General features: G+C 37.1%; 4 protein-coding genes across 9 annotated transcripts; all 4 read left to right on the forward strand.

Annotated features, from left to right (window-relative positions):
• The first annotated feature begins 75 nt into the window (after window positions 1-75).
• On the forward strand, window positions 76-12,554 carry LOC105050715 (gamma-tubulin complex component 2). 3 transcript variants are annotated; one of them, XM_073242373.1, is made up of 22 exons: window positions 76-208; window positions 4,227-4,329; window positions 4,444-4,502; window positions 4,678-4,723; window positions 4,850-4,984; window positions 5,062-5,193; window positions 6,260-6,343; window positions 6,424-6,522; window positions 6,940-7,031; window positions 7,229-7,301; window positions 7,383-7,535; window positions 7,639-7,758; window positions 7,852-7,905; window positions 9,634-9,717; window positions 9,813-9,887; window positions 10,002-10,151; window positions 10,245-10,370; window positions 10,456-10,563; window positions 10,642-10,704; window positions 10,797-10,871; window positions 11,864-12,060; window positions 12,160-12,554. In XM_073242373.1, the coding sequence occupies exons 2-22, from the start codon at window positions 4,261-4,263 to the stop codon at window positions 12,284-12,286; spliced, it is 2,121 nt and encodes a 706-aa protein (XP_073098474.1). In that variant the 5' UTR covers window positions 76-208; window positions 4,227-4,260; the 3' UTR covers window positions 12,287-12,554. The 3 variants fall into 3 exon arrangements, 2 of the variants coding, with proteins under 2 accessions (XP_073098474.1, XP_073098475.1); XM_073242374.1 differs by lacking the exon at window positions 4,227-4,329 and having other exon boundaries at window positions 80-208; XR_012133821.1 differs by lacking the exon at window positions 76-208 and having other exon boundaries at window positions 4,052-4,329; window positions 11,904-12,060.
• On the forward strand, window positions 327-2,864 carry LOC105037628 (probable CCR4-associated factor 1 homolog 7). The gene is made up of 2 exons (XM_073242376.1): window positions 327-812; window positions 901-2,864. The coding sequence occupies exon 1, from the start codon at window positions 327-329 to the stop codon at window positions 726-728; it is 402 nt and encodes a 133-aa protein (XP_073098477.1). The 3' UTR covers window positions 729-812; window positions 901-2,864.
• A 142-nt stretch (window positions 12,555-12,696) lies between the features above and the next one.
• LOC105050716 (uncharacterized) lies at window positions 12,697-18,084 on the forward strand. 4 transcript variants are annotated; one of them, XM_010930836.3, is made up of 3 exons: window positions 12,697-13,916; window positions 16,643-16,724; window positions 17,842-18,084. In XM_010930836.3, exon 1 carries the CDS (start codon window positions 12,810-12,812, stop codon window positions 13,848-13,850), a length of 1,041 nt encoding a protein of 346 aa, XP_010929138.1. In that variant the 5' UTR covers window positions 12,697-12,809; the 3' UTR covers window positions 13,851-13,916; window positions 16,643-16,724; window positions 17,842-18,084. The 4 variants fall into 4 exon arrangements, with proteins under 4 accessions (XP_010929138.1, XP_010929140.1, XP_010929141.1 ...); XM_010930838.3 differs by having other exon boundaries at window positions 12,697-13,909; XM_010930839.3 differs by lacking the exon at window positions 16,643-16,724 and having other exon boundaries at window positions 12,697-13,909.
• Window positions 18,085-23,686: 5,602 nt separating this feature from the next.
• On the forward strand, window positions 23,687-24,999 carry LOC105050714 (probable CCR4-associated factor 1 homolog 7). The gene is made up of 2 exons (XM_010930834.4): window positions 23,687-23,990; window positions 24,078-24,999. The coding sequence occupies exon 2, from the start codon at window positions 24,109-24,111 to the stop codon at window positions 24,934-24,936; it is 828 nt and encodes a 275-aa protein (XP_010929136.1). The 5' UTR covers window positions 23,687-23,990; window positions 24,078-24,108; the 3' UTR covers window positions 24,937-24,999.
• Window positions 25,000-25,421: the final 422 nt, after the last annotated feature.

Genomic DNA, 25,421 nt, shown 5'->3' on the forward strand with positions numbered 1-25,421 from the left:
GCGCGTCCTTAAAGGCCCTTCCTCCCCCTGTGGGCCTCCTTGAAGCGCCTCTTTTGACCTCCCAAAAAAAAATCCCTTCTTCTTCCCCCCTTCCTCCGCCGACCTCAAAAGATTCCCACAACCCTAAATTCTCCCGCTCCCCCCTTCTGCTCCTCGCCGAGATCTCGCGAGATCCGCTGCGTCCTCCTCCAGATTCCACCCATTTGAGGTTAGATCTTGGCCCTCTCCTCCCATTTCCAGGGTTTCCATCTCTCGATTTGGTTTTATTAAGGGTTAGGGTTTGCTCGACCTTTAGATCGGCTAGGTTTTTTGGTTCATGTTCTGCGATGTCGTCCATCCTGCCGAAGAATGAGACCGTCCAGATCCGGGAGGTGTGGAACGATAACGTCGACGCGGAGTTCGCTCTAATTCGCGAGATTGTTGATGATTTCCCGTATGTTGCCATGGACACTGAGTTCCCGGCCATCGTCGCCCGCCCCCTCGGCAACTTCAAGACGAGCTCCGACTTCAACTACGCCACCCTCAAGTTCAACGTCGACATGCTGAAGCTGATCCAGCTGGGGCTCACCTTCTCGGACGAGTCCGGCAACCTCCCTACCTGCGGCACCGGCCACGGCTGTGTTTGGCAGTTCAACTTCCGGGAGTTTGACGTCCACCATGATATATTTGCATCCGACTCCATCGAGCTCCTCCGCCAGAGTGGCATCGATTTCAAGAAGAACAAATGATATCCACCCAACAAATGATATCAGATATCCACCCAACAAATGATATCAGAGCGAGGCGGTACAATGATGCAGATTGCAGCGGTGGTGAGCAAAACTGAAGATGGAGAAGACATGATCAATCAAGATAGAGATCAATAAGTTTGATGGTAAAAGCAATTTCTTCTTGTGGCAGACAAAGGTGAAGGACGTGCTCATCCAATAAGGGTTGATCGATGCTCTCTTGTGAAATGAGAAGCCAACCACCATGGAGGTGTAGGATTGAAAATGACTACAGATGCAGGCGGTGAGTACCATCCGCATGTACCTGACGGATGAGATGGTGATCCATGTGCTGAGTGAGACTTCTCCGACGGTATTGTAGTCAAAGCTCGAGGAGTTGTACATGGTGAAGTCTCTTACCAACACTCTTTTTCTCTGGAGGTAGTTTTACCAACTGCGGATGGCTGAGGGATAGAGCGTATAGGAACATCTGAGCCACTTCCAAAAGATCCTCACTGACCTCCTCAGCGTTGGCGAGAATGTTGAGGAGAAGATCGGGGCACTGATTTTGCTAGCATCGCTTCCACCTTCGTACGAGTCTTTGGTGCCTGCTATTCTAGTGGGAAAGAGCACCATCAAAATGGACAAGCTCACTGCGGCGATACTCCAAAACGAGATTCTCAGGAGGGAGAACCCAGCTTCGAGCTCAGGTGGTGGTAGTTTAACTTTGGTGGCTTCTGGAAGAGCAGAAGACGGTAAACAGAGTGACAGAAGATTGCAACGAGGGCGATCCAGGTCTAGGAGGGACTTGAGCAAAATCAAGTGTTACTGATTTGAAGAGTTGGGACATCTAGCCAGAGATTGCCCTCAACTCAAAAATCGGACGGTGACTGCTGTAGCGACGGCTGACAGCGATTCAGATGGAGATGTTCTGGAGATATCTGACGAGGTATCTACTTCTTCTCAGCAGTGGATATTAGATTCTGCATGCCCCTATCATGTATGTTGCAGAGAGTAGTTTGACTCCCTAGAAAACAGTGAGGCACTGTATATCTGCCGGATGGATCGAGCTGTATAATCAGAGGTATTGGGATGGTCAGTTGGAGGACACATGATGGTGTAGTGAGAAGATTGGGGGAGGTCCGATACATATCCGATTTCAGACGGAGTCTTATCTCAGTTAGCAGACTGGATTCGAGAGGCTACAGGATGGTAGCTGGTGGAGGAATCCTGAGGGTGCTACACAGCTATAGAATTGTACTGAAGAGAAAGAAAGGGAGCAGAGGACATTATTATCTGATGGAGAACTCAGTGCGAGGTGGAGCTTCCGGAGCCAGGTGGAGCCCAGAGCGAAGTAGAGCTTCAGGAGGTAGATCGGGCATGAGACAGGAGACTCGGAAGGACGAGAGGTGACGTCGCAAGGTGAGATTCCTATTGCCGTAAGATAATGCTCCGAGCAGGTCTCAGGTCAGGAGGAGCACCGCATACGACGGATATGAGATCGAGCAGCCTGGCTCAACTCCCATATTTGCTCATCTATGATCAGCAGGCGATTGCCCCAAAGCATGGAGGCGAGGAGATCCAGAAGCTCTCGGAGTTAGTAGGAGACCGAATATCGAGTCGAGATGGAGATTGTTAGGATTTGATGCATCGAGATTCAGTCCATATTGAGCCCACAGCGAGGTCCGTGACGAAAAATAGAGTCGAACGAGATCAAGATCATCCAAAATCAGAGCGCGATCGGAGGGTCCAAGGAGCTCCCGATCATGATCCGACGGTCCAGAGGCTTGATTTGGACTGATTAAGGAGTCTTAAACCTAATCTAATTGGGTTTAAACCCTTTAAAAAGGGATGTATACAGAAACAGTGGTAGTGTGGTCTGATTTTTTGCCGTGGATGCGCCATACGGAACCGTACGGAACTCGAAAGAGAGAGAGAACAGCACCGCTGAGAGAGGAGCGGGAGGATCCTGGACAGCGGACGTCGGTCGCTTCAGAGGTTCAGGAGGGTCTTTCAAGAGAGAGAGAGTTTTTGTGAGGGGAACTTCTAGTGAGAGAGAAATTGAATGTACGAGGATTGAGGATGAGATCTCCTGTTGTAAAATTTTTTTTTCATAGTAAAGTTTGAATGTCCCGTGGAGACGAGCTTTTTTGTGACTGATCCATGTATTTTGATTATTTTTTATTTTATTTTTTCTTTCTTCCTGCTGTATCGTGTGGTACTGAAAAGATTCTGGGAGATGATGTTCTGGCCAGACATCCACCCAACAACTTTAGAGGAAAAAAATGAAAAAAACACTAGATCATAAGAAATGGAGTTTGTGACTTTCATAACTATATTTTTTTGGCTAGTTCGGTATAAGCTATTTTGTAGTGCTCGAAATTTTAGTTTTAAATAATGATGCTTTTTTCCTATCCTAATAGGCACCCAAAAGTATGTCATTATCTTTTTTATGTAAACCAATATGCGAATGGTTGGAGTGTTATTCATGGTCAAAATGGTTGTTTTTCTCCTCAATAGTTTACTCGGATACTGAGTTGCCAATATTAATGTATCATGGTGCAGACAACATTTTATGTGCTAAACTTTCTATTTCTTTAAGTCATAGCCAAAATATCATGAATAAATAGTACCATGTTGAGAGTTTTTTTCCCACCATAGATATACAGTTCATAATAAATTTTGAGATTTATATATATAATACTCCCAAACACAACAGCAAGCACCATTGTGAATATCTCAATGTATAACTTTTTTTTGGGTTACAATGTATAAATTTTTTATATGCAACAATGCAAGAATGAAAACTCACGTATGTTTCAAATCTTGCAATGGATAGCTCTTGTATGCAGATGTGCAATCTCCTCCATACGTTAATTATTTTTAATTTTTATTTATTTATTTCGAATTATATATCAACAAACGTTTTCTTCTATTTTGAGTTACACACATGCAAACACTATATGTCAAATTTCATATCATGCAACTCAGATTTGCCATCTATCTTGTAGACAAATAACTTCCTCCCTTGAGACATTTCTATTAAAGATAGCAATGTAAATGATCAAACATTCTCTTAAGTGACTCATAAAAAGGTTTGACACCTTTTTTTTTTTTTTTTTTTTTTGAGGAAGTTTTGACCCATTTTTCATATAACAATAGAGCAAGGTTTCTAATGTCTCGCTGAAATTTGTAAACAAGAAAAGGACAACTAATCTATCCGCAGGTTATTTCAGCATCCTTCTTGCGTGCTACATGAAACTAATGAACCAGGCCATGATCTGGCCTTTTAAAGTGGAGCGGATCCACATATTAACAATCGAACCGCAAATCCTCTAGCCGGCTGCAAGGAATTGTGAACGAAAAAAAAAAAAAAAAAAGGGGCCAAATAGCCTTGTTCATCCCGACGGAGAGGGGGAGAGAGAGAGAAAAAAAACCCGCCTTTTTTTTTTTTTTTGCCTTTTTGGTGAACCGCCCCTGCCCTCTCTTTCTCTAAAATTCGTAGGGTATCAAATCTAGGGTTTCGATTGAAGCCGGATCTCGGGCCATCGCCATGGACTCGACCGTCGGGACTCCCCGATGGAACCTCGAGCGTCCCTTCCTCACCGGCCGATTCTATCAGGTACCCTGCTTCTCTCCTGAGCTCCTTCGCCTCGACGATCGAAAGGCCTCTCATTCTTTTCTATCTCTATCCGTTCTGACTCGCCGTCTTTCCTAAACCTCCCGACGATTTCAGGAAATCAAAGCCCCAACTCACACCACAGGATCGAAACCCTTCTCCATGGATTCCTTCAGGTATACTTCAATCTCAGTCTTCTAACAATTCAGCTCCATCTATTGTCTCCATTTCATGCATATATGTTCAATTCTACGTATTGGTATTTTATTTTCAGTGTTCTCTAGTAGCTGAGTTGTTGTTTTTTTCTTTTTTATACTAAAATTTTCATTTTGGAAACTTTCTGTTCGGCAGTCGAGGCACGGATAATGTCATTGGATCCTACCCTGTTTCAGTCCAGGTATGACATCTTCCTCGAGTAAATTCTTTGAGTTGATCACTGCATTCAACTTAATGTCACTTCTAAAATGACTTGACCTTTAATGAAGATGGAATATCAAAGCTATAAGTTTTAATGATAATGTAGGAGCTCTTGGTCATTGATGACTTGCTGTCTGCTCTGGTGGGCATTGAGGGGCGACACATTTCAATAAAAAGAGTGCGAGGGAAGGAAGGCCATGTAATATTTCAGATCGATCCATCTATGGACCTGGCACTGCAGGTGAGACCAAAAGATGTGAATGGTTGTGGGAAAAATATTAAAATGGAGCCGGGGTTGACCAGCTTTGATTGGTGCAGGAATTGACACAGCGGATTTTCCCTTTATGCGAGGACTTTGTGTTGATCTGTCAGTTTGTTGAGTCCAAGTCCCATTTCAAGAATGGCCTGGTTAACCATGCATTTGCTGCTGCACTGAGAGCCCTCCTTCTGGTATACTACCTTTTTGTTCTCCCTGAATTTTTCTTTAGTATGACAGTTGTTTGTGCTGAATTTTTCAGGTACCTTTTATTTTAAGGCAAGTCAATACAACTGAAATTCATAACCAACCAGTTTTGTATAATCAATTGAGGCTTACTTCTTTTTTTTTTTTAATTTTTTTTTTTTGTTTCAATGCTAGCATTTGTTGACCCTTTAACACAAACCCAAACTTCTCTTATTTAGGTCTTCTGATTCTTCATCTAGTTTTTGAGTGTGACTGATGTGCTACAAATGTGCTGTTTCTTTTCGAGTTTCTTGTGATTTGATCAATGCATATGTCGTCTGTGGTATGCACCTATCATACTTGTCGCAGGCAGTTGCCCAGCCTGGTCTAAAACCATATATACATGTATTGCTTGCTCTTTTTTATTTTTCCAATGCATGCTGACCTAAATCTGCACCTAAATGGAATCCCCATGCAATCGATAGTAAGTAAAATTTGACTTCATCAAACACAATATTTAAGTACATAAGGAGATTTTCGAATATTTCGTATGTTAGATGATATTTCCCAACTTTAATAATTATATCAAGAGTAGAAGTATGTTTGTGGTTTTGTGCAATTCCAGATGTATGCTTTCTCAGAATATTTGAAAATAATGTTGCACCACTTTTTCTGTGAAATAGAATGCTCTCCTTCACATCAGAATGCGAATTTTAACATCTTTTTTGTCTTTTGATAAGAAGGGGATTGAATAGCACCTTTGGATCTTAAGGCTCATTAGAGTACCATGATCTTTCCCAGCAAAGCCAATCACCAAATATTACTTTGACATTCTACTTGAGTAGGTTCATCCCAGTTAATGATATATATGTCAACACACCAATATGTATGTCTGTTAATTATTATATGACTCTAACATTATTGACGTTTCAGCTTTCAATTAACTGAAAATAGTTTGTGACTTAATGTGGAAGCTACTGTTAGAATTATTTCTCCAGTTTCTCAGACACAATTCTTTTATTGTGGGAGGTCCAACCTTTAGTGTGATTAACTTATTTTCTTGTTTGATATCAGGATTACCAAGCAATGGTTGCACAACTTGAACATCAATTCCGCCTCGGAAGACTTTCTGTTCAAGGATTGTGGTTTTATTGTCAGGTTGAGGTTTTTTTAATGTGTCTACTTTTATATACCAACTCCTCATTTGTATTCATTCAATTACTATGTGCTGCTTCCAGCCAATGATGGGATCACTGCATGCTTTGTCCATTGTGGTTGAGAAGGCTTCTTCTAACAACTTCTCAGGCTCTGCAATGCTTAACCTCTTGCAAAGCCAGGTAAATATCTTATTCTGCAGTCTTAGTTTGCGATTGAGTATTTGTTGCTTCGGTGTTTAGATTATGGAGTATCCACATTGTTATAAAATTTCTTCGCTTTTGCTCTTCATGATCTGCATTGTCTTGAATGTTTTTTTTTTTTGCTTTTTTTTTTTGTTTTTTTTGTTTTAAGGATCATTTGAATTTATCAATCAGTCCATAACAATATTTGAACTTGTAGATTGGTTTTTTCCTGTCAGAATATCTGGACACTGATTTACTTGCACTGTCTACTTCGGTGCCCTACCTTTTCTCCCATCGTTTAAAGATTCGACTTTGGCAATCCATGCAGCCTCCATCACCTGAAAAGTTTGTGCATATGCTCTATCTTCTGCTAGATGTTACAACTTGTCATCCTTATTTTTTTCTGCCATGCAGGCCAAGGCTATGGCAGGTGACAATGCAGTTCGGTCATTGCTTGAGAAGATGACACAGTGTGCAAGTTCTGCATACCTGGGCATACTAGAGAGGTATCTACTTATGGAAACCTTGTTATTAGATTTCACTTTTATGGTTTCACCATTAATGGACCTCTCTGCTTTCTTACTGTTTTGGTTCTAATTTAGTGTAGCAATCATGTTCAGTTATTTTGTAGAAGCTCTGAGGTTATCTACTTTCTTTCTGAAATCTCCTGTTACTTTTGTTTCTAATATCATTTAGTCTGCAGGTGGGTATATGAGGGAGTAATTGATGATCCTTATGGTGAATTTTTCATTGCTGAAAACAAATCACTTCTGAAGGTATCTGATATGGGTTGTGGATTGACAACCTGTCTCGTTGTTTTGTGCTCAAATGGATCTTTAAATTATATGTTTCTACAGGAGAGCCTTACCCAGGACTATAATGCCAAGTATTGGCAACAGCGATATAGCCTCAAAGAGGGCATTCCTAGTTTCCTTACAAGTGTTGCAGGGACAATTTTGACAACTGGGAAATATTTAAATGTCATGAGAGAATGTGGGCATAATGTTCAGGTACGCCATTAATTCTTTCATATATCACTGTCTAAATTTTATCTGAAGGATCAAATCACCATTCTTTGATCATAGTTGTGAGTGCCCCACTTGTCATGGTTAGGTCCCCTTATCAGAAAACTCAAAATTAACAAGCTTTGGATCAAATCATCATTATCTTGAATGTATCAAAGCTGCATACGACTTTGCAAGTAGTGAGCTCTTGAATCTCATCAAAGATAAGGTAGACGATGATTTCTGGTGTCTGTCCTGTTTATAGAACATTGGTTTCTTATGCCAACAGCTAATATGAGAATATGTTATATTATTTACTCAGTATGACCTCATTGGAAAATTGCGGTCGCTGAAGCGCTACTTACTTCTGGACCAGGTGCTTTAACACATTATTTATTTTCAACAGTAGTCGGTATATTGGTGGGCAAATGATTTGCAGCTGTCAAGTGTATTCTGTATTTGCCAACATTTGGTTCCTTATGATATATACCATAATGATTTTTCATTTTAAATGGATCATCTGTCCTTCTCTGTTGTTTGGTATTGATCTGTTATGTGGGCTTCTATACAGTTTATTTAGTGAATGGATGCCTTTTTTTGAAGTATGCCTATTGATATTTGCAATCAAATGCTTAATTAGAGGTTTTTTTTAAAAAAAAAAAAAATCAAATGATCCAAGTGTGCTGTTGGTTTTCAAATGTTTCTTGATCCTCTTTCCCTGGTAGCAGTATGGAGGTGGCATAAAACTCAACACTCTTTTGGTTATCTTTCTTTTTGGGATGAAATGGTCTATATGGTTGCTTATTTATTATAATATATTGGGTTTTTTTACATGTGTACCATCCCAAATATTCAAATTTGTACAAATACCCTTTCAAAATTGATATCTACATGTATACCCTTATAAAATATCTTTTTTTACATATGTACCTATATCATCTAACACTGTTAAAAATTAATGGTTTAAAATTAAAATGACTCAAATATCCTTAAGGATAGATATGCAAAAAAAAAAATTTATAAGGATATATATGCAAATAGCAATTTTATGAGGGTATTCACTTAAATTTGATTATTTAGAAGGGGATACATGCAAAAAATCCTTAACATAAATGCATCTTTCTTGGTTTGTTAATTCTTTCCTTATTCTAATAGAGAAAAATTAATATATATAACTAAAATAATAAATTTACTTAATTTATTAATTTATATAGATAAGATGATCTTTTTATCAAATGATAGATCAAAATTATTTTATTTAGAAAATAAACAGATCGTAACCATCCATGTTTCTTCTAATGTATAATAATATGTTTCTAAGAAAAGTATCTAAACCTAATATTAGATGAATAACTTGTACATTTGCATAGAATGGACATAGTTGTGGATTTGGACATTATGTAACAATAAGAATTTATAATCTTATTATATTTTATTTTAAAATTTTTTATCAAAAATATCTTTGTGAAGTGTATAAGGTATATTATGTTGTTATAAGATGGATATAATCGTCCTATCTTGCATAAAAAAAAAAAAAAATAGTATTTTAATATATAAAATATTATATAATATCATCATCGTGTTGCTATATTATGTAATATGCTACTACATTGTAGAGTAAGAGGGCTTAAATCCATCTAGATAAAATAGGTAAAAATTAAATTAGAATTTTTTACATATATATATTTTTTAAACATTCAAATTTACATAAATTTTCTTATGAAATTGCTATTTGTATATATACCTTTATAAATTTTCTTTTTGCACATCTATCTATAAGAATATTTTAGTCATTTAAATTTTAAACCATTAATTTTTTAACGTCATTAAATGATGTGGGTACATATACAAATAAAAATAAGGAAAAAGAAAGATATACATACAAAACAAGTATTTTATGAGGGTATGCATATAAATATCAATTTTGAAAGCATATTCATTCAAATTTGAATATTTAGGAGGGTATACATGCAAAAAATCCTAAAATATTTTCTTTCTATCATCATAATTACCTCCTTGAGCTTTTTTTTTTTTTTTTTTTTTTGTGTGTGTTTGTTTTTTTGTTCCAGTACCTTCACTTATTAAGCTATTCCTGGTTTTACAGGGTGATTTTTTGGTTCATTTTATGGACATTGCTCGAGATGAGCTTGCTAAAAGGTTAGAGGACATTTCCGTTGAGAAGCTGCAGGTTCTTTTCTTAGAACTTATCACACATGCTTTTGCAGAGACATGACAGTTTGTGAACAGGCCTAAATATGGTTTCTCTGTCATGTAATGTTACAGTCTCTGCTTGACCTTGCTTTGCGCAGCACTGCTGCTGCTTCAGATCCATGTCATGAGAACTTGACATGTTGTGTGGTAAGTGATACAGTGCATTGTTAACCATGTGTGATGCGCGTGCGTGCACACACACACACACATAATATTTACATTTACTTCTGATTATCTGTATTCATATATACTGCCAAGCAGGAAAGAACCTCATTGCTCAAGAGGCTGACTGCACTTAAAGATTTGGAATGTGCTTATCCTCCACATTTAAACAAACCGATTCCTGATAGTGATGACCAGCCTGAGCCATTGAGCATCACGGGCTTGGAAACATTCTGCCTAAATTACAAGGTTTTGTGTATTCCCGTGCCCACTTATCTTCTATTTTTATCATGACTTTTCCAATTACGATTTCATAACTTCTAGAAATTGGATAAATTTCAGGTTCAATGGCCATTATCACTTGTTATCTCAAGAAAAGCTTTAACAAAGTATCAGTTGATTTTTCGGTTCCTTTTCCACTGCAGACATGTTAACCGCCAACTTTGTGTGGCATGGCAAGTGCATCAAGTATGAATCTTTCTGTTTCCTCCATATAGTTCATTTGATCAATTCTGATCTATGTTTATTAAATTCACTGAAAATTATTTTACAGGGATTTCGTGCTTTCAACACACTAGGAACACCCATCTTGCGATCTTCTATTCTTTGTCGCAGTATGCTTAAATTTATAAATAGCCTTTTACATTATCTAACATTCGAGGTAAGATTCAGCATTTTTAATAAACATATAGGCGGGAAGTGTTGGAATCCTGATTCTTTGGGTGTATATCTTTCTCAGGTTCTAGAACCAAATTGGCATCTGATGCATGATAGACTTAGGACTGCAAAGAGCATAGATGAGGTTTGTGGATTGGATATTATCTGCCTAGGTACATTTATGAATTATAGAAACAGTACTGGATTCGCATATTTACTATTGGATAATGCTTACAGGTCATCCAGTTTCATGACTTCTTCCTCCAGAAATGTCTGAAAGAATGCTTGCTTCTTTTGCCTCAGCTTCTTAAGGTGGTCAGCTCGTTTATTCATTCAAATTTTAAATAGAAAGAAACATATCTGAAAAAATAAGTAGTCAATTATGTTATTCATGGTTTTCCCCTTACGGTGGAGATTCCATCATCCTTTATTTGCAACTTGAATATGATGCACTGAGGCCTTTTTTTTCCTTGTTCCTTTATTTTTCTGGAACTTGAAACCCATGTCATCTTTTTGTTTCTTGAAATATAGCCTGAAGGGAATTTGTTTTTCCAATGCGCCAATTGCTGCAGTAACTTTAATCTTATCCAGCAAGCCTTTTCATTTGTAAGAAAAGCAAGCCTTTTCCTATTTTATGGGCTTCTCCTTGCAAGCATTGAGGATTTTGTATCTGTGGCTCTTGATCTAAATTCAACCCTCTGGAGCAAGAAAGAGAACATAAAACTAGGAAGACCATTTAGAAGGAATAGACATATATTGGTCTTGTTATACTTTTATACTTAAGCAAGCAGGGAGAAGCCCATCGCTGTGCATGCAGGTGGGTGTGTGTGTGTGCACATGCGCGCACACGTGTGTTGGGGGGCTATTTCTGTGCCCATGTTGTAATGTTGTATGTATATGTATGCATGTATATGCATGCATCATATGTGCTTGTTGTTGATGTTTCTTCTTTTCTACATTCAACAGTTAAAGAGTTTTCAATATTATTCCCTTGGCACAACTATATGCTATCAGAAAGTAGAGTTCTATGAGATTTTTTTATTCGAAACGCTGATTGTTATATTAGCACCTCACATTTAATTAGAGAGTACCGAGGTGATAAAACAACACCCATCCATGCTGAGAAAATACCGGGGGCTGTGTCTGCTTGGAGCTGATGATACATTTCTTAAGCATATGTTTATATATTTAAAATTTATCTATGCCTCCAGCTAAAATAATGTTAGGAAGATTGTTATTTGGTGGTTTAGAATGTTCTGGTGCAAAAAATGTTCATGATTCTTATGCCATCTAACTACATGCAGAAGGTGGAGAAGCTGAAATCAATATGCCTTCGCTATGCAGCTGCTATTCAATTGTTGATACCATCAATCTATGTACCTGAGCCGGATGCTGCTGTTGGCTCGTTGGGATTGGATAGATCTAAACCAAGGAGATCTCAGAGTAGAAATCAGCAATTGAACCTTGCAGCAGAAAGCTCCAAAATCTGTGATTCTATCATGTATGAACCTCTGTTATCAAGACCATGCGAAGAATCCAGATGAACAATTTTGTCCTTTTGTTACATTTTGTGAATTTGTTTTTGCTTCATGTGATGCAGGAAATTTGAGAAGGAATTCAATGCTGAGCTTCAGAGTCTTGTGCCCATCTTGAGCAACAGTTCACAAGCAGAGCCCTATCTGACCCATCTTGCCCAGTGCATTCTTGGGGTAGGGAGCGAACAGTGAGTTACTTGATGATTACTGCACTACTTTGGTACCGGAAAGGTCACTCTCTTCCTCACGTGAAACTGTGAATAGTGATTTTTGTGTTGCAAAGGCAAATGCAAATATCCAAAGTACATTGTTAAGCCAACTACGCTAAATGTGTTCTCTTAGGTTTGTTTTATGCCTGTGCGGTAGCAGTTCTTTATTGCTCGAGTAGAAGAGCCAAAATTTGTATCCTTGTACTGGTACTAATATACATGGATTTATTAAGCGAGTTTTGCTGAACTTATTTATCAGTTTAAAGACATATTTGTAATTGAGGGGAGTTGTAATTAATATTTTGTGAAGCGGTCAGAGATGATCTTTTGACCGTTGCGCGTCCTCCACGCGCTTAAAGTAGTTTTATATGACATCCGTATCCGATAACCAACGAAGGGCTCTTTCGAGAGAGCGCGCTGTCGATAAATACCTCCTGCTCTGCGTCCGAAAGCTCGCTCTGAAATCTTCTCTGCACCGATAAAGAGGGGAAATAGAAACCCTAGAAATGGAGTCCAAGAAAAAGCTCCGGGTTTTCGTACGATGCCCCGACCTCGGTCTGTCCACCCGAGCCCTGATCCTAGCCCCCGATCTCACCCTCCGCCGCCTCAAGCTCTCCTTCCTCCCCCAATCCCTCCTTTCCCAAACCCTAACTCTTGATTCCCTTTACTTCTGTCTCAACGGTAAGCCCCTACCAGACTCATCCTCCCTCGCGGCCGCTGGTATCCCCAATTCTTCCGCCCTCACCCTCCGCCTGCGCCTCCGCGGCGGCGGCGGCGATGGCGGCGCCACCGGGGCCGAGTCTCGCGACTGCTACCTCAACATGTACGCCACCAAGAAGCCCGACAAGGTGGATCCGAACGAGACCCGGCTCTCCAAATGGACCACCTGCGCCCTGTCCGCTGAGCCTCTCGTTCCCCCGTGTGTGATCGACCGTCTGGGCAACCTCTTCAACAAGGAGCCGCTTGTTGAGGCCCTCCTCCACAAGAAGCTTCCCAAGGAGTTCAGCCACATCCGGGGATTGAAGGACATGATCCCAATCCATCTCACCCCGATCCCCAGTGCTGCCGATTCCGAGACCAAGTTTCAGTGCCCGATCACCGGTCAAGAGTTCAATGGGAAATATGGATTCCTGGTGATCCGTGGATGCGGGCACGTTTTGAGTGTCAAGGCATTGAAAGAGGTCGAGTCATCGACTTGCTTGGTTTGTCATAAAGAGTTCTCGAATATGGATAAGATTGTGATTAATGGAAGCGCGGAGGAAGTCAGAGCGCTAAGGGAGATGATGGAGGAGGAGAGGGGGCGGCTGAAGGGGAGGAAGGAGAAGAAGGTGGGTACATGTCTGAGTGGTACAAAGCATGCCATTAATGAGAAAGATGGTACTTTGGATGACCGGAAGAAGGATGGGGGTGGTAAAAGGTTCAAGGCAGTGGATATGATGCCAGCCCATGCTACGAAGGAAGTATATGCATCTATCTTCACGTCATCAAAGAAATTTGATTTCCAGGAGACGTTTACTTGCAGGTCGCTCCCGCTTGGGAGGAACTGATGGGGAAGGATGTGGTGGACAGAGAGGAGCATCCTGTTTTATCATACCGTTTCATGGAGGTTTGAGGTTGCTTCTTACTCGTTGTGTAATATGCTTGGTGTATTTTTTTTTTTTTTAAAAAAAGAAATTGCCATGGAGAACTCTTTTAGAGCAGTTGACTTATCAAGTTTGTGCTTCTTCATGTGCTGAATATTAAGGAGGTGCTACCAAATTTATTGTATAGATATTGTTTTAATGCATTTGATCATCATGCTGCTTAGAATGGAGGGGGTTTGAGCTCCTTCTTCTGTATATGGATCATATATTCTCTTGCGGCGCCCCCCCCACCCCCAAACCATTCTTTTCACACTCACTCACTCACATAAGCTATGTAAACATTTTTCTTGGTTAAATGAGCTAACCATACATGAGTCTGCCATAAATTAATTTGTTTTAGGTGTGTGAGTGTGCACTTTGAAGCTGACTATTGAGCATGCCCGACCTACCAACCTAAGTCGTCCCAATGTTATTAAGGTGCTCGCCTAGGCGCACCTAGGTGCTCAAGCAAGGCGCCCTTGGTTGAAAGCGCCTCAGCCTCCTTTAGGCGAGGCGCCTTCAACCAAGCGAGCGCTTTTGCTGCCTAGGCACTCGCCTTTGGCGTCCAATTAAAATTGATTTTGTTCTCCTGGCTGTTTAGCTTCCAATTTAACAGGATGATTTGATGTTTGGTGATGATGATGACTTGACATGGGGTGCAGTAGCTAGGGCAGTAGGTGTTGGAGAAGGAAGAAAAAATACCAGATTGCAAGTAAGGTCAAGAACAGCAGTAGCTTCAACTTCACATTTAGAGCCACGAAACTAAAATCATGAAGAGATTAGTTCTAGTTCAGAAGAAGAGATTGAGGAGAACGTAGAGAATGACCTATTTGATGATGGAGGAGATGATCATTATGACAACTTAGGCATAGAATCTGATGAAGACTTTTAGTTTTAGACTTTTAGAATGGAACAATAGGCTGCCCTGTGTAAGTAGTGGAGAAAACAAAAAACTTAGAAAAGTTTTAGTCTTTTGGGTATGGTGTTTAGACAAAAAATCTGATGAAGACCTTTAATTTTGGATTAGATCATTTGAACAATAGGTGGTAATGAAGACTTATAGTTTTAAAAAAGACTATATTTATTTCTTTTTTTTTTTCCTAAAAAAATGGCGTTGGACTTCAATCAGGCACTCGCTTTTTCAGCGCTTAGCGCCTTGAGGGCGCCTGGCGCCCTTAGCAACCTTGAGTCGTCCTTTAATCTAGTGATCACCCATAACCTGCAGTCTGTGAACCTGGCATTTATCAGTCGCAGAGCTACTGCAAACTGCCCTCTTGGTCTCTAAAATCAAGTTCATTCTACCTGTTTTGAAATCTGAACTATTTTTTATTAATCCTTCTTCCTGCATTAATCTAGGTTTCTCCTTTGCATTACTTTGCCACTTATCCAAGTTCTTTTTGTGCATCATATACAAATCATTGGAGATAAATTTTTTTCCGCCTTAGTTGCAATGCATGAGATCATATAGGATTACGTTTAGGGCACTTATAGCAAGTATTGTAAATGCTGATGTCTAGCTGTTTCATCTTCAATTGATTTATCAAGGGTAGTTGAATAAGTATTTATATTGATATTGTCTTTTTTTAATGGGAAACATGCAACATAACTAGTGGGGTGTTTTTTGACGCTTCTTTTTCATGCATACAATCGCAAGCCTTGATTATATTGTTTTGCTGAGCCATATTAGGACTCACTGTGTTTTTTTAAGGTGTGGAATGCTTATGATTGTAAGGCATCCAAGTGACCTTTAGTTCTTTGTTAAGTCAGATGCACTTCAGAGTGCCGTGTCTTTGGTTTTTGTGTTTTGAGTATCTTCATATGCATATATTTGTGTTTTTTGAGTTTTAGAATTTGGGAATGCATTGTTTGAATGTTGGTTATTTTCATGTATCCTTAGCTGGAGAATTTTGCAAAAATGTTCTTTTTTGTCCCTATACTTTTCATCGATTCGCTAATTCTATGTTTAAGATGCTTATCACAAAATAGTGAATCAAGGTGAGATGGTGTGCACAAGTTCTTGTATTTCTAAGGTGCATGAAAGGTTTAACAGGATGGTGTGACAATTCTATAAGATGATTGAGTTTTTATGGAGATATTTTGACTATATGGAGCAAAGAATTTGATGAAATAAACAAAACAAGGAGAAGGATATCTTCTTGTTCTTGTTTTTGTAATCCATCTTCTCTTTGTTTAGAGTGGCCTTAAGATTCATCATTTGCTGGGAAGCCTTGAACGGATGCATCCATTGGCATCCCAATATTATCATCATTAGTGATATTTGACATTGATATGTTGAGAAAAGTATCTATATCAATGTTCTGACAGTCATTTCCAGGACTATGAAGATATCTCAACTTTGTAAGGAAACACTCTTAAGTTGTTGAAGATCCTTAAGGATGTTCACATTTAGCAAACCTTAAAAGTAAAGCTCTTGTCAAACAAATCATTATAAATACCTTGTCTTAAGATGATTGAAGATAGTCTGTTATATTTTATTTTTTTCTCTTTTAGTTCTCAGCATCTGTTATGTAAGATCCAACTATGTGTTTGAACGGAAAAAAAAAGTATGGCATATGAGGCTGCACATAGTGCTACATTTTTTTAGCTTGTTCATGGGAAATAATTGGGAGAATTCTGATGTGATTCAGTTGAGAGGCTGCTTGGTCTTTATTCCTTGTTTTTTTTCCTATGGGATCATGTCATTTTTGTTTGTGCAGTTTATAAGGTGAGCTTAATTTGGTGGAAGCATCTGATACTGATGTTCTTCCTGCAGATCCTGGCAATATGTATGGGTCAGATGTAAGTAATTTCTTTGTATTCTCCATCACTTGGTTGGACCACAAATCTTGACTTTAGGAAGGAGTAGGAATTTCACTTTAAAAACTGAAGGGCCAAAAAGAGCTTATTTAGGATTATACTATATTTGAAATTCAGAACCAAGTTATAGGTTTGTTTTGGTGCCTATTATTTTTAACCATGCGGTTGAGGAATTCGGGATTGAATTATTGGACTGTTGATGACTTTGAGGAACTTTAAAATCATCACCCCACTTTTTTTCTTTTGTAACCAAGGCATGAAGGACGAAACATTTTTTTAACCAAAATACAAGACAGACTACAAATCTGATGGCAAACATGTCCAACTGTATCCCAAGCCATACATATATTTTTTGATGACCGGTGAACTTACAAAATTTTTCAGGCTAAAGGTTATGTTTTAGTTTATATTATATTTCCCTTCCCTTGAAAATTTGTTTTTTTATTTCTGTTACTTTAATATTGATAAGATTTTGGTATGAGAGGTGTGTTGCTGCAGTTTTATTGGTCAGAGGTGTATATACCGTGTCTCTCTGCCTTTTATTCGTTTTCATAGCCATATCAAAGCACCATTGCTTGTGATAGATCAACGCATTCCCTAGTTCTCATATATGTGAAAAAAGATTTTTTGTCCTCTCGTTATGCAACTCCTTGTGTCTTCAGTTCTGGAATTCATTCTTTTGCAAAGAAAACCGACATTGTTATTGAGTTAATGAATTGATGACTTTCTTTTGTGCTTTTTTCCCCCAAAAACTTAACGTTGTAGCTGACAATTACCTGTGTATCTTATGCTTCACATCTTCGATGCACCTTGATAGTTGCATGACAGTGCATGTGGTGGTCGCCCAAGTTCCTTGATCAGGTTGCTATGCTTAGAGAGGCAGCCCTTTTTATGACCAGCCTTACTGTCATTTTCCATCATGCATTTTCTCTGTTTGATTTATTCTTGTTAAATTGTGATTGAATCTGAGTGAAGATTGAGTCAACCGGCAACGTCTACAGCATTTTATTATGTAAAATTCTAAACAGTTGGTAAGGAGTATTTAGCAATCTATATTAGTCATTGAAATGTGTTTCTGTCCTTACTTTTTTTGTGCCAGTGATTGTTCTCTCTATCTGAAGTAGAAAATGGATGTGACAAGTGGAAGTTGACTAAGGTGTACCGACTTGATGATACTCCTGGCAAGTGGAAGTTGTTTTTTTGTGAAGAGAAAGTTGATGAACAACCTTTCTTTTTTGCCTTCTTTGTACCGTTTGAGATAATTCTGTTGTTCCTGTATGACAGTCTACTGATATCCTAAAATTTAAACGGTCTTAAACTATGAAAATTAGAATTTGAAGAATCCTCTGATATTTGCTCGTTGGAGTGCTTGGTTTCTTATTCCATCTTGGGAATCACTTGATATATCCAATTTTATTACTTCTAATAGGGAAGCTAGTTGCTGCTCTTATGATACCTGAGTTGCTTTCCTTGAAAGCTTTTAAGTGGACAGGTACGGATGCTGAGAGGTCATTGAAGTCTTTGCAAGGATGTAGCACCATGATTTGCAGATAATGCTCTGGTTCCTTATTAGAGACTCTTTTAAGGTTTGTGAGACGTGATTTGAGGGAGTAAAAAACTCTTTAAAATAAGGATATCCCGTATCGGCCTTCGAACTAATCCAGGATATCACTGTAGCAGCATGCCCTTCTGTCCAAATACATTTTAGAGTTTGGAAATGACCATTTTTACAAGAAATTTTGCCCTATACTGCATGCACCGTATGGTCGTGCATGCAGCCACTTATGGCTGCTCGTTGTTGTGGGCTCAATCAAGCATTCATCTTATTGCACTACTCTAGGAATGAGGCGTTGTAATTACGTATGTGCATGGCCACGTGGTGTATGTAATGTAGGGTATAAGATTCAGCTATTGGCACTGACAGGTGATGGTAAGGATGTGCACTCCTTTCACTTTAAACAATAGAATACTCCTCTTCACCCATTTGCCAATGTTTGACTGGATGAAACTTCAACTGATTATATCATATGCAAGAATAATTATTGAATTGATGAGTCCATACTCTCCAACTATTTTTAGATTTATATGGTCGACGGTTGCATGTATCAGTATCACTTAGCAAAATATTTTTTCTGGGGTCATAGTCATGGTTGGTCGTTCCCAAGTGAGGTAGCTCCATGCTGCTTTCCACACGGTTCCGACGGGACCATGGACTAGTTTGTCTGAATGAAGAACGCATCCAAGAGTTTCAAGGTCGCAACCCAGTTTAGCGTGGCGGCGTAAGGTCATCTTCCAGCTTGCCGGGATTGATCAATTCATCGCCATTTAAGTGCCTTCTCGGATCCATCCCCACCCATCGTTTTCTCCGAGCTACTTCCTGGAAATCTGCTCACCGTCTCCATGCTTATTACCTCCTCGTATGTTTGATCTTTTCTTTCCATTTAAATTAAGATTTAAGTCTCCGACTCGTTTTTTAACGACTTGTATGTTGTCTAACATGCACGCTTTATCTTGCTAGAAAACTCAGCACCTTTAACCGGGAGGAATTGGAGAAATTGCGGTGACCCATCTTTTTGCCATACTATGAAGCCAACAGGTATGTTATAAACAGGTAGAACTCGGGTCTCAGAATTTTGATTCTGAAGCAATTTCTTGAGAACATTGACTTGTGCTGCAACACAACTCTGGGGCTGCCATTTCTGTCCGGTCAAAAATACCAAAATTTGAACTTTGACCCAACCAATTTGTCAGTCCTGGTTATTACAAGTGCACTTTTGACAGTGCAATTTCATAGGGTTAATGATCACCGGGAAAGTTAACCGTTAAGCTCACTGCGGTGACGAGAAGCAAGTCGATCATGCTACGGCTTCTGTAGCCCAACTGGTGCTTTCCGTTGCCAAATTTGTCCCCCAATCCTCCCCGGTCGGTCTAAAGCGTGGACCGGGTCGAACTTGCAACTCGAAGCGGTTCGGCCTCATAGGAGTACTTGTTTCAGGTACGAGACGAGCCCTTCTCCCACCACCACACAAATCACACCAGAATCTATCTTTTGCATCCGGAGTCGTGCATCTCCTCTAGACACGCCTGCCCATTCTCTCCACAGGATTCCTCGCTATTTTTTTGAATTCTTTATCTAATTAATAAAAAAAAATATTTAATTTATTTATCAGATTGATGCAAAAGGAATGAAACGCTATTTTGAATGGCATTTTATCATTGCCACGTCACCCATTTTTTTCTCCATTCGACGTCAAAAAAAAAAAGCCATATTATTTGATGATTTTAATTTTTTTCAACGAAAAATATAAAAAAAATAAAAAATAAAATTTTAAATTTATAAAAAAATAAAAATTATAATTTTGATAAAAATAAATTTATCATTTCACATTAGTATTCCCATTTCAAATTATCTTTTTAAAAAAATATCTGAAAAAAATTATTGTAAAAAAAATAAAAAATACCATAAAAAAGAATTGAAAAAAAATAAAAATTATAATTTTAAATTTTAAAAAAATAAAAATTTTAATTTTAATTCAATAAAAATCATCATTTCAAATTACAATCTCCTTTTCAAATTAATTTTTAAAAAAATCATAAAAGAAGGAAAAAATAAGAAAAAAATGAGAAAAAAATAAAAATTATAATTTTGAATGAATTTTAAAAAATAAAAATTTTAATTTTAATTCAAATAAAAAAGATAATTTTAAATTATTTTCTTCATTTAAAATTAATTTTTTAAAAAAATATCTACAAAAAATCTTAAAAAATTTAAAAAATAAAAAATATCATAAAAAAGAAAAAATGAGAAAAAAATAAAAATTATAATTTTGAATTTAAAAAAAATAAAAATTTTAATTTTAATTCAAATAAAAAATATCATTTCAAATTATTTTTCATATTTTAAATTAATTTTTTTAAAAAAAAGATGTTCAAAAAAATAAAAAATTAAAAAAAATAAAAAGTACCATAAAAAAGTTAAAAATTTAAAAAAAAATGAGAAAAAAATAAAAATTATAATTTTGAATGAATTTTAAAAAATAAAAATTTTAATTTTAATTCAAATAAAAAAGATAATTTTAAATTATTTTCTTCATTTAAAATTATTTTTTAAAAAAAATATCTACAAAAAATCTTAAAAAATTTTAAAAATAAAAAATATCATAAAAAAGAAAAAATGAGAAAAAAAAATAAAAATTATAATTTTAAATTTTAAAAAAATAAAAATTTTAATTTTAATTCAAATAAAAAATATCATTTCAATTTATTTTTCATATTTTAAATTATTTTTTTTTTAAAAAGATGTTCAAAAAAATAAAAAATTAAAAAAAATAAAAAGTACCATAAAAATTAAAAAAGATGATCCGACAGCATCAGTTATTCCTGAGCAGCATGACCAGCAGACCTCCTCCACTGATATAGGGGAGGAGCCATCACAGCAGGAGCAGGAGCAGCCGTTGAGGACCTTCCTAAGAAGGTCCAAGCGACCACGGGCACCACGACGTCCTTGTGGGACTTAGCTTTTTTTAGATTTATACTTAGTATTTTTGAAACTTTTATTGTACTATTTTTTGTACGTTTGATATTTTTATTCTATTTAATATTATTAATTATTAATTTTATATTATATTATTTAATTTCAAATGATCGGATATTATGCTTTGTGGATATGGATACACATACTCTAATGTGTCTCAGAACATTAGGAGAGAAAAAGTTATGCTAAAAGGGCTATAAAACTTATAACGTAAATAATAATAATATATCAGATAATTTAATTATGAGATGAATTAGACCGCACTGGTATATCTCGATCTGGTACGGGCACGAACAGCTACGTACGGTGCGGTATGGGAAAAAAATTAATTAATTTGAAATAGAGAAAGTAATTTAAAATGATGTTTCTTATTTGAATTAAAATTAAATTTTTTATTTTTTTAATTTAAAATTATAATTTTTATAATTTTTATTTTTTTATTATTTTTTATGATATTTTTTATTTTTTTAATTTTTTAAGATTTTTTGGGATATTTTTTTAAAAAAATTAATTTAAAATGGGAACAATAATTTGAATTTATGTTTTTTATTTGAATTAACATTTGAATTTTTATTTTTCAAAATTTAAAATTATAATTTTTATTTTTTCTCATTTTTTTACTTTTTTGTCTGGAATATTTTTTTAAAAAAATAATTTAAAATGAAGAAAGTAATTTGAAATGGTATTTTTTATTTTAATTAAAATTAAAAATTTTATTTTTTAAAATTATAATTTTTATTTTTTTTTCTTATTTTTTAAATATTTTACTTTTTTATGGTACTTTTTTTAATTTTTTATTTTTTTGACATATTTTTTTAAAAAAATTAATTTGAAATGGGGAAAGTAATTTGAAATGATGAATTTTATTTGAATTAAAATTAAAATTTTTATTTTTTTAAATTTAAAATTATGATTTTTATTTTTTTCTCATTTTTTTATGATATTTTTTATTTTTTAATTTTTTAAGATTTCTTTTTGAGATATATTTTTTAAAGAAATTAATTTTAAATGGACAAAATAATTTAAAATTATCTTTTTTATTTGAATTAAAATTAAAATTTTTATTCTTTAAAATTTATTCAAAATTATAATTTTTATTTTTTTTATTTTTTTATGATATTTTTTTAAAAAATTAATTTGAAAAGGAGATTGTAATTTGAAATGTTGATTTTTATTTGAATTAAAATTAAAATTTTTATTTTTTTTTAAATTTAGAATTATAATTTCTATTTCTTTTCAATTCTTTTTTTATGGTATTTTTAATTTTTTTACATCAATTTTTTTAGATATTTTTTTAAAAAAAATAATTTGAAATGGAGATGCTAATTTTAAATGATAATTTTTATTTTTATCAAAATTAAAATTTTTATTTTTTATAAATTTAAAATTTTTATTTTTATTTTTATTTTTAATTTTTACTATTTTTTTTTTGAGAAAAAAATTAAAATCGTCAAATAATATGGTGTTTTTAAAAATATCATTTCTAATAGTATTTTTAAAAACGTCATTCTAAATGATGTTTTTAAAAACGCCATTCCAAACGATGTTTTTAAAAATATCATATTATTTGATAATTTTATTTTTTTATTTTTTTTATTTTTGACAACATCTATATGAAAAATGAGAGATGACGAGGCGATGATAAAATATCATTCAAAATAATATTTTATTTTTTTTGAATCAATCTGATAAATAAATTAAAAATTAAATTATTTGTATAAATAATTTTTTTTTTACATTAATTAGAAAAAATATTTTCATTTTTTAGTCGCTTCGTGGCAAGTATCCATCCGCTGGATGTTTTGTGAGGAGGGTTGGGTCCGTCTTTGACGTCGTGCAGGCTCCACTACCCAGCTGCGGTTGCCACCTACTTTCCAAAAGTGGGCCCACGCTGTCGGACAATTCCATAGCCCATTAGCAGCTTTAGCCCTTCAAACCTGCCGTCCATTTCGGTGTTCCCACTTCCCATCTGCCGATGACTCGTGTCCATCCTGATATCCCGCATCCTGCTGTGCTCCTTATCTTGACGGCTTAAAAAGTTTCAAACTTGTAGAAACCGTTTTCTGGCCCCAACGCTACGGTCCATAACAGACCTCATCACCATCACCATCACCACCACCACCACCCGCCTTCCATCGGAGAAAGATTAAAAAAAAAAATCAAAACTAAAACCAATAAAAAGAAACCACTCACCGCCAATAAACGACACGCGTTGCACCGGGCCCACCATTAGTCATTTGCTCGTTCTCTGTTCCTACCGGTGGAGGCTTGAGAAACCACGTCAACACGCGTCATCTGACGATTGGCCTAGTGTCCCATCTTAGCCATTTAAAATGGAACACGTGGAAGATAGTTCGGACATGGACGTTGCTGGCAGGGCAGGGGAAGGAGAGGGGGGCCGTACTTTTTATCCTCATCTTCTCCTTCCCGATCTTTTTTTCTTTCTCCGCCAGCGAGAGACCCTCTCCCCTTCCGCCGCGACGCGATGATGGGAGTGAGGCGAACAGCGCGTCCTTAAAGGCCCTTCGTCCCCCTGTGGGCCTCCTTGAAGCGCCTCTCTTGACCTCCCAAAAAAAAATCCCTTCTTCTTCCCCCCTTCCTCCGCCGACCTCAAAAGATTCCCACAACCCTAAATTCTCCCGCTTCCCCCTTCTGCTCCTCGCCGAGATCTCGCGAGATCCGCTGCGTCCTCCTCCAGATTCCACCCATTTGAGGTTAGATCTTGGCCCTCTCCTCCCATTTCCAGGGTTTCCATCTCTCGATTTGGTTTTATTAAGGGTTAGGGTTTGCTCGACCTTTAGATCGGCTAGGTTTTTTGGTTCATGTTCTGCGATGTCGTCCATCCTGCCGAAGAATGAGACCGTCCAGATCCGGGAGGTGTGGAACGATAACGTCGACGCGGAGTTCGCTCTAATTCGCGAGATTGTTGATGATTTCCCGTATGTTGCCATGGACACTGAGTTCCCGGGCATCGTCGCCCGCCCCCTCGGCAACTTCAAGACGAGCTCCGACTTCAACTACGCCACCCTCAAGGCCAACGTCGACATGCTGAAGCTGATCCAGCTGGGGCTCACCTTCTCGGACGAGTCCGGCAACCTCCCTACCTGCGGCACCGGCCACGGCTGTGTTTGGCAGTTCAACTTCCGGGAGTTTGACGTCCACCATGATATATTTGCATCCGACTCCATCGAGCTCCTCCGCCAGAGTGGCATCGATTTCAAGAAGAACAATGAGAGGGGCATCGACACCAACCGCTTCGGAGAGCTTCTCATGTCGTCGGGCATCGTGCTCAATGATTCTGTCCACTGGGTCACCTTTCATAGTGGTTATGATTTTGGGTACCTTCTCAAGCTGCTCACTTGTCAGAACCTTCCCGATACCCAGGCCGGCTTCTTTAATCTGATCAAGATCTACTTCCCGACGGTCTATGACATCAAACACCTGATGAAGTTCTGCAACAGCCTCCATGGTGGGCTCAACAAGCTCGCGGAGCTGCTCGATGTCGAGAGGGTCGGGATCTGCCACCAGGCCGGATCGGACAGCCTGCTCACTTCGTGCACATTTAGGAAGTTGAAGGAGTCGTTCTTCAACGGCTCCACTGAGAGATATGCAGGCGTGTTGTATGGTCTGGGTGTTGAGAATGGACAGAATACTCATTGAGTAAAAAAAATCAGTATTATTAATAAGATCATGAATGAAAAAAAAAGGTTTGTTTGGTGAGTATATGTGCGTCTGATGCTTTCTTGTTTCTTATTTGTGTATTTCTAGTCCTTTGGCAGGAAAAGGTCGCACCTTTTCGTAGTTCTAATTATTTTGGTATATTGCCTTGTGCATGCTGAGGTTCACTTATACTTTCACCTGTTTATTTTTTAATGTGTTTGCGGCGAATTATTGTGATGTTGAATTATTTGAGCTGTTGCAACCATGCTGTTGATGTTACACGTCGCATTGCTTTGAATTTTATACATTTGTTTATGAGATACTGGAAGCTACATGATTTCTGTGTCGTTCAGTGGTGATCCAAGTTGTCTAATGAGGAAATGCTAGCATTTTCTGCAATGTGTCATAGTGCAAGGTATGTCTCTGCTCTTTCTTGTTCAAGTTATTGGTCCATAATCAATGCAAATTTTGATGCTGCTACCTTC

This window comes from Elaeis guineensis, chromosome 8, assembly GCF_000442705.2.
Source record: "Elaeis guineensis isolate ETL-2024a chromosome 8, EG11, whole genome shotgun sequence".
Classification (NCBI taxonomy): Eukaryota; Viridiplantae; Streptophyta; class Magnoliopsida; order Arecales; family Arecaceae; genus Elaeis; species Elaeis guineensis.

What these genes read in the sequence shown, in the direction of transcription:
- LOC105050716 (XM_010930836.3), top strand. Translation starts at nt 12,810, where the DNA reads ATGGAGTCCAAGAAAAAGCTCCGGGTTTTCGTACGATGCCCCGACCTC.
- LOC105050714 (XM_010930834.4), top strand. Translation starts at nt 24,109, where the DNA reads ATGTCGTCCATCCTGCCGAAGAATGAGACCGTCCAGATCCGGGAGGTG.
- LOC105050715 (XM_073242373.1), top strand. Translation starts at nt 4,261, where the DNA reads ATGGACTCGACCGTCGGGACTCCCCGATGGAACCTCGAGCGTCCCTTC. An exon ending in TACCTGGGCATACTAGAGAG is followed by an intron (nt 7,032 to 7,228) that starts GTATCTACTTAT and finishes TTTAGTCTGCAG; the next exon opens with GTGGGTATATGAGGGAGTAA. An exon ending in AATGTGGGCATAATGTTCAG is followed by an intron (nt 7,536 to 7,638) that starts GTACGCCATTAA and finishes TGTCATGGTTAG; the next exon opens with GTCCCCTTATCAGAAAACTC.
- LOC105037628 (XM_073242376.1), top strand. Translation starts at nt 327, where the DNA reads ATGTCGTCCATCCTGCCGAAGAATGAGACCGTCCAGATCCGGGAGGTG.